Source organism: Oncorhynchus mykiss, chromosome 32 (genome assembly GCF_013265735.2).
Source record: "Oncorhynchus mykiss isolate Arlee chromosome 32, USDA_OmykA_1.1, whole genome shotgun sequence".
Lineage (NCBI taxonomy): Eukaryota > Metazoa > Chordata > Actinopteri > Salmoniformes > Salmonidae > Oncorhynchus > Oncorhynchus mykiss.
In genome coordinates this window covers 3,464,794-3,477,293 of record NC_050572.1, presented here as the reverse complement: position 1 = coordinate 3,477,293, position 12,500 = coordinate 3,464,794, and the positions used below count along the sequence as shown (strand labels likewise).

Here is a 12,500-nt window from a genome sequence, read left to right as displayed (position 1 = left end):
ACTGCTTCACGCTACAGAAACAGGCCCTGGGACAGACTTCCCTCCTGTCAAACTGTCTCACGCTGTCACGCTACAGAAACAGGCCCTGGGACAGACTAACTTCCTGTCAAACTGTCTCACGCTGTCACGCTACAGAAACAGGCCCTGGGACAGACTAACGCCCTGTCAAACTGTCTCACGCTGTCACGCTACAGAAACAGGCCCTGGGACAGACTAACGCCCTGTCAAACTGCCTTGTGCTATAGAAACAGGCCCTGGGACAGTCTAACGCCCAGTCAAACTGCCTTGTGCTATAGAAACAGGCCCTGGGACAGTCTAACGCCCTGTCAAACTGCCTTGTGCTATAGAAACAGGCCCTGGGACAGTCTAACGCCCTGTCAAACTGCCTTGTGCTATAGAAACATGCCCTGGGACAGACTTCCCTCCTGTCAAACTGTCTTACGCTGTCACGCTACAGAAACAGGCCCTGGGACAGACTAGCATCCTGTCATACTGCTTCACGCTACAGAAACAGACCAGGGACAGACTTCCCTCCTGTCAAACTGTCTCACGCTACAGAAACTAACGCCCTGTCAACGCCCTGTCAAACTGCCTAACGCCCTGTCAAACTGCCTTGTGCTATAGAAACAAGCCCTGGGACAGACTAACGCCCTGTCATACTGCCTTGTGCTATAGAAACAGGCCCTGGGACAGACTTCCCTCCTGTCAAACTGTCTCACGCTACAGAAACAGGCCCTGGGACAGACTAACGCCCTGTCAAACTGCCTTGTGCTATAGAAACAAGCCCTGGGACAGACTAACGTCCTGTCAAACTGTCTCACGCTGCAGAAACAGGCCCTGGGACAGACTAACGCCCTGTCAAACTGCCTTGTGCTATAGAAACAGGTCCTGGGACAGACTAACGTCCTGTCAAACTGTCTCACGCTGCAGAAACAGGCCCTGGGACAGACTAACGCCCTGTCAAACTGCCTTGTGCTATAGAAACAGGCCCTGGGACAGACTAACGTCCTGTCAAACTGTCTCACGCTGCAGAAACAGGCCCTGGGACAGACTAACGCCCTGTCAAACTGCCTTGTGCTATAGAAACAGGCCCTGGGACAGACTAATGTCCTGTCAAACTGTCTCACGCTGCAGAAACAGGCCCTGGGACAGACTAACGTCCTGTCAAACTGCCTTGTGCTATAGAAACAGGTCCTGGGACAGACTAACGTCCTGTCATACTGCTTCACGCTACAGAAACAGGCCCTGGGACAGACTTCCCTCCTGTCAAACTGTCTCACGCTGTCACGCTACAGAAACAGGCCCTGGGACAGACTAACGCCCTGTCAAACTGTCTCACGCTGTCACGCTACAGAAACAGGCCCTGGGACAGACTAACGTCCTGTCAAACTGTCTCACGCTGCAGAAACAGGCCCTGGGACAGACTAACGTCCTGTCAAACTGTCTCACGCTGCAGAAACAGGCCCTGGGACAGACTAACGTCCTGTCAAACTGTCTCACGCTACAGAAACAGGCCCTGGGACAGACTAACGCCCTGTCAAACTGCCTTGTGCTATAGAAACAGGCCCTGGGACAGTCTAACGCCCTGTCAAACTGCCTTGTGCTATAGAAACAGGCCCTGGGACAGTCTAACGCCCTGTCAAACTGCCTTGTGCTATAGAAACAGGCCCTGGGACAGTCTAACGCCCTGTCAAACTGCCTTGTGCTATAGAAACAGGCCCTGGGACAGACTTCCCTCCTGTCAAACTGTCTTACGCTGTCACGCTACAGAAACAGGCCCTGGGACAGACTAGCATCCTGTCATACTGCTTCACGCTACAGAAACAGACCAGGGACAGACTTCCCTCCTGTCAAACTGTCTCACGCTACAGAAACTAACGCCCTGTCAACGCCCTGTCAAACTGCCTAACGCCCTGTCAAACTGCCTTGTGCTATAGAAACAAGCCCTGGGACAGACTAACGCCCTGTCATACTGCCTTGTGCTATAGAAACAGGCCCTGGGACAGACTTCCCTCCTGTCAAACTGTCTCACGCTACAGAAACAGGCCCTGGGACAGACTAACGCCCTGTCAAACTGCCTTGTGCTATAGAAACAGGCCCTGGGACAGACTAACGTCCTGTCAAACTGTCTCACGCTGCAGAAACAGGCCCTGGGACAGACTAACGCCCTGTCAAACTGCCTTGTGCTATAGAAACAGGCCCTGGGACAGACTAATGTCCTGTCAAACTGTCTCACGCTGCAGAAACAGGCCCTGGGACAGACTAACGTCCTGTCAAACTGCCTTGTGCTATAGAAACAGGTCCTGGGACAGACTAACGTCCTGTCATACTGCTTCACGCTACAGAAACAGGCCCTGGGACAGACTTCCCTCCTGTCAAACTGTCTCACGCTGTCACGCTACAGAAACAGGCCCTGGGACAGACTAACTTCCTGTCAAACTGTCTCACGCTGTCACGCTACAGAAACAGGCCCTGGGACAGACTAACGCCCTGTCAAACTGTCTCACGCTGTCACGCTACAGAAACAGGCCATGGGACAGACTAACGTCCTGTCAAACTGTCTCACGCTGCAGAAACAGGCCCTGGGACAGACTAACGTCCTGTCAAACTGTCTCACGCTGCAGAAACAGGCCCTGGGACAGACTAACGTCCTGTCAAACTGTCTCACGCTGTCACGCTACAGAAACAGGCCCTGGGACAGACTAACGCCCTGTCAAACTGTCTCACGCTGTCACGCTACAGAAACAGGCCCTGGGACAGACTAACGTCCTGTCAAACTGTCTCACGCTGCAGAAACAGGCCCTGGGACAGACTAACGTCCTGTCAAACTGTCTCACGCTGCAGAAACAGGCCCTGGGACAGACTAACGTCCTGTCAAACTGTCTCACGCTACAGAAACAGGCCCTGGGACAGACTAACGCCCTGTCAAACTGCCTTGTGCTATAGAAACAGGCCCTGGGACAGTCTAACGCCCTGTCAAACTGCCTTGTGCTATAGAAACAGGCCCTGGGACAGTCTAACGCCCTGTCAAACTGCCTTGTGCTATAGAAACAGGCCCTGGGACAGTCTAACGCCCTGTCAAACTGCCTTGTGCTATAGAAACAGGCCCTGGGACAGACTTCCCTCCTGTCAAACTGTCTTACGCTGTCACGCTACAGAAACAGGCCCTGGGACAGACTAGCATCCTGTCATACTGCTTCACGCTACAGAAACAGACCAGGGACAGACTTCCCTCCTGTCAAACTGTCTCACGCTACAGAAACTAACGCCCTGTCAACGCCCTGTCAAACTGCCTAACGCCCTGTCAAACTGCCTTGTGCTATAGAAACAAGCCCTGGGACAGACTAACGCCCTGTCATACTGCCTTGTGCTATAGAAACAGGCCCTGGGACAGACTTCCCTCCTGTCAAACTGTCTCACGCTACAGAAACAGGCCCTGGGACAGACTAACGCCCTGTCAAACTGCCTTGTGCTATAGAAACAGGCCCTGGGACAGACTAACGTCCTGTCAAACTGTCTCACGCTGCAGAAACAGGCCCTGGGACAGACTAACGCCCTGTCAAACTGCCTTGTGCTATAGAAACAGGTCCTGGGACAGACTAACGTCCTGTCAAACTGTCTCACGCTGCAGAAACAGGCCCTGGGACAGACTAACGCCCTGTCAAACTGCCTTGTGCTATAGAAACAGGCCCTGGGACAGACTAACGTCCTGTCAAACTGTCTCACGCTGCAGAAACAGGCCCTGGGACAGACTAACGCCCTGTCAAACTGCCTTGTGCTATAGAAACAGGCCCTGGGACAGACTAATGTCCTGTCAAACTGTCTCACGCTGCAGAAACAGGCCCTGGGACAGACTAATGTCCTGTCAAACTGCCTTGTGCTATAGAAACAGGTCCTGGGACAGACTAACGTCCTGTCATACTGCTTCACGCTACAGAAACAGGCCCTGGGACAGACTTCCCTCCTGTCAAACTGTCTCACGCTGTCACGCTACAGAAACAGGCCCTGGGACAGACTAACTTCCTGTCAAACTGTCTCACGCTGTCACGCTACAGAAACAGGCCCTGGGACAGACTAACGCCCTGTCAAACTGTCTCACGCTGTCACGCTACAGAAACAGGCCTTGGGACAGACTAACGTCCTGTCAAACTGTCTCACGCTGCAGAAACAGGCCCTGGGACAGACTAACGTCCTGTCAAACTGTCTCACGCTGCAGAAACAGGCCCTGGGACAGACTAACGTCCTGTCAAACTGTCTCACGCTACAGAAACAGGCCCTGGGACAGACTAACGCCCTGTCAAACTGCCTTGTGCTATAGAAACAGGCCCTGGGACAGTCTAACGCCCTGTCAAACTGCCTTGTGCTATAGAAACAGGCCCTGGGACAGTCTAACGCCCTGTCAAACTGCCTTGTGCTATAGAAACAGGCCCTGGGACAGTCTAACGCCCTGTCAAACTGCCTTGTGCTATAGAAACAGGCCCTGGGACAGACTTCCCTCCTGTCAAACTGTCTTACGCTGTCACGCTACAGAAACAGGCCCTGGGACAGACTAGCATCCTGTCATACTGCTTCACGCTACAGAAACAGACCAGGGACAGACTTCCCTCCTGTCAAACTGTCTCACGCTACAGAAACTAACGCCCTGTCAACGCCCTGTCAAACTGCCTAACGCCCTGTCAAACTGCCTTGTGCTATAGAAACAAGCCCTGGGACAGACTAACGTCCTGTCAAACTGCCTCACTCTGCAGAAACAGGCCCTGGAACAGACTAACGCCCTGTCAAACTGCCTCACTCTGCAGAAACAGGCCCTGGGACAGACTAACGCCCTGTCAAACTGCCTTGTGCTATAGAAACAGGCCCTGGGACAGTCTAACGCCCTGTCAAACTGTCTCACGCTACAGAAACAGGCCCTGGGACAGACTAGCATCCTGTCAAACTACCTTGTGCTATAGAAACAGGCCCTGGAACAGACTAACGCCCTGTCAAACTGCCTTGTGCTATAGAAACAGACTTCTGTCCCTATAGGTTGTTCTGGTTTGGACAACAGTACTAACTTTGTCTTAAAATACAACCACATATTTTGTCTATTTTGTCTGAAAGCGAAGAGTACGTTTATCCACCAATGACAAAGTTACTTCAAACTACGTTTTATAAAGTTTTAGATATTGACAATATCTCTATTGGTTTTTGCCACTTGTGAAATGTGACAGACGTCTCTTAATGGAATGACTGATTCTGTTTCCTCAGATGAATTTTAAAAGCTTGAGGTGTTGGCACCGTAAAATACTGAAACTGAGTTTTAACTATTGATTTTGTCTTCTTTTTATCTGTTTTTCTCTCTCTTCCCTCCTTCAACTCCCTCCCTGCCTCCCTCCCTCCATCCCTCCCTCTTCCCTCTTCCCTCCTTCAACTCCCTCCCTGCCTCCCTCCCTCCATCCCTCCCTCTTCCCTCCTTCAACTCCCTCCCTGCCTCCCTCCCTCCCTCCCTCCATCCCTCCCTCTTCCCTCCTTCAACTCCCTCCCTGCCTCCCTCCCTCCATCCCTCCCTCTTCCCTCCTTCAACTCCCTCCCTGCCTCCCTCCCTCCATCCCTCTCTCTTCCCTCCTTCAACTCCCTCCCTGCCTCCCTCCCTCCCTCCCTCCATCCCTCCCTCTTCCCTCCTTCAACTCCCTCCCTGCCTCCCTCCCTCCATCCCTCCCTCTTCCCTCTTCCCTCCTTCAACTCCCTCCCTGCCTCCCTCCCTCCATCCCTCCCTCTTCCCTCCTTCAACTCCCTCCCTGCCTCCCTCCCTCCATCCCTCCCTCTTCCCTCTTCCCTCCTTCAACTCCCTCCCTGCCTCCCTCCCTCCCTCCCTCTTCCCTCTTCCCTCCTTCAACTCCCTCCCTGCCTCCCTCCCTCCATCCCTCCCTCTTCCCTCTTCCCTCCTTCAACTCCCTCCCTGCCTCCCTCCCTCCATCCCTCCCTCTTCCCTCTTCCCTCCTTCAACTCCCTCCCTGCCTCCCTCCCTCCATCCCTCCCTCTTCCCTCTTCCCTCCTTCAACTCCCTCCCTGCCTCCCTCCCTCCCTCCCTCTTCCCTCTTCCCTCCTTCAACTCCCTCCCTGCCTCCCTCCCTCCATCCCTCCCTCTTCCCTCTTCCCTCCTTCAACTCCCTCCCTGCCTCCCTCCCTCCATCCCTCCCTCTTCCCTCTTCCCTCCTTCAACTCCCTCCCTGCCTCCCTCCCTCCATCCCTCCCTCTTCCCTCCTTCAACTCCCTCCCTGCCTCCCTCCCTCTCTCCATCTCTCTCTCCCTCCCTACTTTTCTCTCTCCCTCCCTCTCTCTGTCTCTCTCCCTCTCTCCTTTCCTCTCTCCCTCCCTCCCTCCATCCCTCCCTCTTTCCTCCTCCTTTCCTCCTTCCCTATCTCCCTCCTTTCCTCCTTCCCTATCTCCCTCCCTCCCTCCCTCTACCCCCCTCCCTCCCTCCCTCCCTCCCTCCCTCCCTCCCTCCCTCCCTCCCTCCCTCCCTCCCTCTACCCCCTCTACCCTCCCCTCCCCAGTCCCAGTTGGTGTGTTTGCTAAGAACAGCCTGTGGAGAGGATCTTATGAGTACCTGGGGAAGAAGCAGCCGGCCATGCTGAGCATTACCTCCTATGAAGCCTTCAACCAGCGAGTTAATGGAACTCTCATCGACCACAGTGGGGTGGAACTCAAACTGGCTGGTGAGTCTGTTATGACAATCAAACCAGTTTTCTTTCTCTGTGAAAACATGGATTGACGTAGATTATGAACTATATAGATGATAGAATAAAATGTTGTCCAAATTATACAATTTCTCTCTCTCTCTCTCCCTCTCTCTCCCTCTCTCTCCCTCTCTCTCTCTCTGTCTCTCTCTCTCTCTGTCTGTCTGTCTGTCTGTCTGTCTGTCTGTCTGTCTGTCTGTCTGTCTGTCTGTCTGTCTGTATGTCTGTCTCTGTCTCTGTCTCTGTCTCTGTCTCTGTCTCTCTCTGTCTCTCTCTCCCTCCCTCCCCCTCTCTATGTCTGTCTCTCTCTCGCTCTTTCCCTCTCCCTCCATCTTTCTATATCTCTCATTCCTTCCCTCCTCTCTGTCTGTCAGGTACCTATAAGAGAGAGGAGTCTCAGCTCCTGCTGCAGGTGCATCAGATCAGAGGTCCTGTAGAGATCTTTGTCAACAAGTTTAAGATGGACAACTGGGCCCTCGACGGACATGTGAGTAGAGCACCAGGGTCCTTCTGATCAGAGGAGGTAGAGGACATTACACACACACACAAACACACACACACACACACACACACACACACACACACACACACACACACACACACACACACACACACACACACACACACACACACACACACACAGGCACAGACACACACACACACACACATACATACACAGGCACACACACACACAGGCACACACACACAGGCACACACACACACACATACACACACACACACACACAGGCACACACACACACACACATTAAGATGCACCACACACCCACACACAAACAAACACAAACACATTAGGATGCACCACACACACACACACTTGTGCTGTCACTCTGTTGAGATGTAGGACCCAGAGAGAGTTTTCTCTGTAATTAAAATGTAAGTTAAATCACTGGTTGGTAATCACCCCCACCACCCCCATCCCCGAGCCAGACTTCCCACTACGACCAGGTCTGTCACCAACAGAGAAACAGAAAAATATTACAAGTCAGTCACAAGAAGTCCTCTCGTCCTCTCTGACATGATAATTCATTTTCAACATGCTGATTTGTCACACTGACTGACTGGACCTTGATTACTCTCTCTCTCTCTCTCTCTCACTCTCTCTCTCTCTCTCTCTCTCTCTCTCTCTCTCTCTCTCTCTCTCTCTCTCTCTCTCTCTCTCTCTCTCTCTCTCTCTCTCTCTCTCTCTCTCTCTCGTTACATCGCTCTCATTCTCTCTTTCTCTCTCGCTCTCTCTCTCTCCTCTCTCTCGCTCCTCTCTCTCCTCTCTCCTGCTCCTCTCTCGCTCTCTCGCTCTCCACTCCCCCCCCCTCTCTCTCTCTCTTTCCCCTGTCTCTTACATCTCTCCTCTCTCCAGGTGTCCTACATTGCCTCATCTAGTTCCTTTGTGTACCAAGGATTCGTCCGAGGAAAAGGATTTGGTCAGTTTGGTCTTCAACGACTGGGTGAGTATAGCCCTCTTTTATGTTAATAAACTGTGTGTTTTAACCATGTCTCCCTTCCTATTGGTATTTCATATTTCATCATCAATCTTTTAATCATCCCCATGTAGATGTTGTGTATAAGACAATCTGAATGTTCCTCAAGCAGCATATGTGCCCTAGATATGGTACCAAGTTATTCTCTAGACTCTAGACTAGTTGGTTTCAGTTTGTAGTCTGCAGCCAACATATTCTTACATCTCAATATCACTGCTCTGTCTCTACTATCACTGATGCCTGCCTCGGAATTGAGATACATAGAGAGACTGAGGGATGGAGTGAGGGAGGAGGTAGAGAAAGATAGAAGAGAGACTGAGGGACGGAGGGAGGGAGGAGGTAGAGAAAGACAAGAGAGACTGAGGGACGGAGGGAGGGGGGGGGTAGAGAAAGAGGGAGGGAGGGAGGGAGGGAGGGAGGGAGGGAGGGAGGGAGGGAGGGAGGGAGGGAGGCTGAGGGACAGAGGGAGGGAGGGAGGGAGGGAGGCTGAGGGACAGAGGGAGAGAGGAAGTAGAGAAGAGAGACTGAGGGAGGAAGAGAGAAACAGAGAGAGAGAGTTTGGAGAGAGATTGAAGGAAACAGAGGCAGGAGTGAAAGAGAGAGATGGAAGGAGAGAGGAAAGAAGAGAGAGAGAAACAGAGTGAGAGAGCTTTCTGTTGTCATGTGTGCGTCTACTTATAACCTCAGTGAAAATACCTCTTTCAGCTGGAGACTGACGTGATTTGGAGAGGAGGAGGGAGACGAGGAGAAAAAGAGAGAGAGAGTAATTGAGTTTGTAGAGAGGGGGGAAGAGAGGGAGAAAGACAGTATGAGTTGACACCTGCTCTTTCCATGACATAGACTGACCAGGTGAATCCAGGTGAAAGCTATGATCCCTTATTGATGTCACTTGTTAAATCCACTTCAATCAGTGTAGATGAAGGGGAGGAGACGTGGGTTAAATAAGGATTTTTAAGCCTTGAGACAATTGAGACATGGATTGTGTGTCATTCAGAGGGTGAATGAGCAAGACAGAATATTTAAGTGCCTTTGAACGGGGTATGGCAGTAGGTGCCAGGCGCACCGGTTTGTGTCAAGAACTGCAACGCTGCTGGGTTTTTCACATTCAACAGTGTTCTGTTGGGTATTCCACTCAATGGACATCCAGCATTGACCAGTATCCCTGTGGAACGCTTTCAACACCTTGTAGAGCCCAGAAACAATGAGGGAGGGGGCAGGGGGAGGGGGGACACCTGTAGCTACAGGTGTTCCTAATGTTTGGTAAACTCACTATTGAATAATTATTTTATTGTATTGCGACTGGTCTCTAACTCTCTCTCTCTCTCCCTTTTCCAGAGAGTTTAGACACGAGCAGAGAGAATTCCCACTTCCCACCCAACAGCAGTTCAGTGGCAGCGGCCATCTTAGTGCCATTCATAGCCATGATCATCGCGGGCTTCGCTCTGTACCTCTACAAACACAGGTACCCTATGATACAATATACTGACCCTCTACACCTCTACAAACACAGGTACCCTCTATATCTATACAAACACAGGTACCCTATGATACAATATACTGACCCTCTATACTACAGACATAATAACACCACTGTAGCTACAGTATATAACAGACATAATAACATCACTGTAGATACAGTATACTACAGACATAATAATATCACTGTAGCTACAGTATACTACAGACAGAATAACATCACTGTAGCTACAGTATACTACAGACAGAATAACATCACTGTAGCTACAGTATACTACAGACATAATAACATCACTGTAGCTAAAGTATATAACAGACATAATAACATCACTGTAGATACAGTATATAACAGACATAATAACATCACTGTAGCTACAGTATACTACAGACATAATAACACCACTGTAGCTACAGTATACTAGACATAATAACATCACTGTAGATACAGTATACTACAGACATAATAACATCACTGTAGCTACAGTATACTAGACATAATAACATCACTGTAGCTACAGTATACTAGACATAATAACATCACTGTAGCTACAGTATACTAGACATAATAACATCACTGTAGCTACAGTATACTAGACATAATAACATCACTGTAGATACAGTATACTCGACATAATAACATCACTGTAGATACAGTATATAACAGACATAATAACATCACTGTAGCTACAGTATACTACAGACATAATAACATCACTGTAGCTACAGTATACTACAGACATAATAACATCACTGTAGCTACAGTATACTAGACATAATAACATCACTGTAGCTACAGTATACTAGACATAATAACATCACTGTAGATACAGTATATAACAGACATAATAACATCACTGTAGCTACAGTATACTACAGACATAATAACATCACTGTAGCTACAGTATACTACAGACATAATAACATCACTGTAGCTACAGTATACTACAGACATAATAACATCACTGTAGCTACAGTATACTAGACATAATAACATCACTGTAGATACAGTATACTAGACATAATAACATCACTGTAGCTACAGTATATAACAGACATAATAACACCACTGTAGCTACAGTATACTACAGACATAATAACATCACTGTAGATACAGTATACTACAGACATAATAACATCACTGTAGATACAGTATACTACAGACATAATAACATCACTGTAGCTACAGTATACTAGACATAATAACATCACTGTAGCTACAGTATACTACAGACATAATAACATCACTGTAGATACAGTATACTACAGACATAATAACATCACTGTAGATACAGTATATAACAGACATAATAACACCACTGTAGCTACAGTATACTAGACATAATAACATCACTGTAGCTACAGTATACTAGACATAATAACATCACTGTAGATACAGTATACTAGACATAATAACATCACTGTAGCTACAGTATACTAGACATAATAACATCACTGTAGATACAGTATACTAGACATAATAACATCACTGTAGATACAGTATACTACAGACATAATAACATCACTGTAGCTACAGTATACTAGACATAATAACATCACTGTAGATACAGTATACTAGACATAATAACATCACTGTAGCTACAGTATACTAGACATAATAACATCACTGTAGATACAGTATACTACAGACATAATAACACCACTGTAGCTACAGTATACTACAGACATAATAACATCACTGTAGCTACAGTATATAACAGACATAATAACATCACTGTAGCTACAGTATACTACAGACATAATAACATCACTGTAGCTACAGTATACTAGACATAACAACATCACTGTAGCTACAGTATACTACAGGCATAATAACATCACTGTAGCTACAGTATACTACAGACATAACAACATCACTGTAGCTACAGTATACTAGACATAATAACATCACTGTAGCTACAGTATACTACAGACATAATAACACCACTGTAGCTACAGTATATAACAGACATAATAACAACACTGTAGATACAGTATACTAGACATAATAACACCACTGTAGCTACAGTATACTAGACATAATATCATCACTGTAGATACAGTATACTACAGACATAATAACACCACTGTAGCTACAGTATACTAGACATAATAACATCACTGTAGCTACAGTATACTAGACATAATAACATCACTGTAGCTACAGTATACTACAGACATAATAACATCACTGTAGCTACAGTACACTACAGACATAATAACACCACTGTAGCTACAGTATACTACAGACATAATAACATCACTGTAGATACAGTATATAACAGACATAATAACATCACTGTAGCTACAGTATACTAGACATAATAACATCACTGTAGCTACAGTATATAACAGACATAATAACATCACTGTAGATACAGTATACTAGACATAATAACATCACTGTAGCTACAGTATACTAGACATAATAACATCACTGTAGCTACAGTATATAACAGACATAATAACATCACTGTAGCTACAGTATACTAGACATAATAACATCACTGTAGCTACAGTATATAACAGACATAATAACATCACTGTAGATACAGTATACTAGACATAATAACATCACTGTAGCTACAGTATACTAGACATAACAACATCACTGTAGCTACAGTATATAACAGACATAATAACATCACTGTAGATACAGTATACTAGACATAATAACATCACTGTAGATACAGTATACTAGACATAATAACATCACTGTAGATACAGTATACTAGACATAATAACATCACTGTAGCTACAGTATATAACAGACATAATAACATCACTGTAGATACAGTATACTAGACATAAT

General features: G+C 47.6%; 1 protein-coding gene across 1 annotated transcript in view; it reads left to right on the top strand.

The window, feature by feature from the left end:
- LOC118946526 (CUB and sushi domain-containing protein 2-like) overlaps positions 1–12,500 on the top strand; it is a 46,022-nt gene that overhangs the window by 15,825 nt on the left and 17,697 nt on the right. Inside the window, exons 8-11 of the mRNA XM_036971694.1 lie at positions 6,537–6,698; positions 7,094–7,206; positions 8,095–8,182; positions 9,551–9,677. Of these exons, the coding sequence (XP_036827589.1) occupies positions 6,537–6,698; positions 7,094–7,206; positions 8,095–8,182; positions 9,551–9,677 (490 nt within the window). The remainder of the gene's footprint in view (positions 1–6,536; positions 6,699–7,093; positions 7,207–8,094; positions 8,183–9,550; positions 9,678–12,500) is intronic.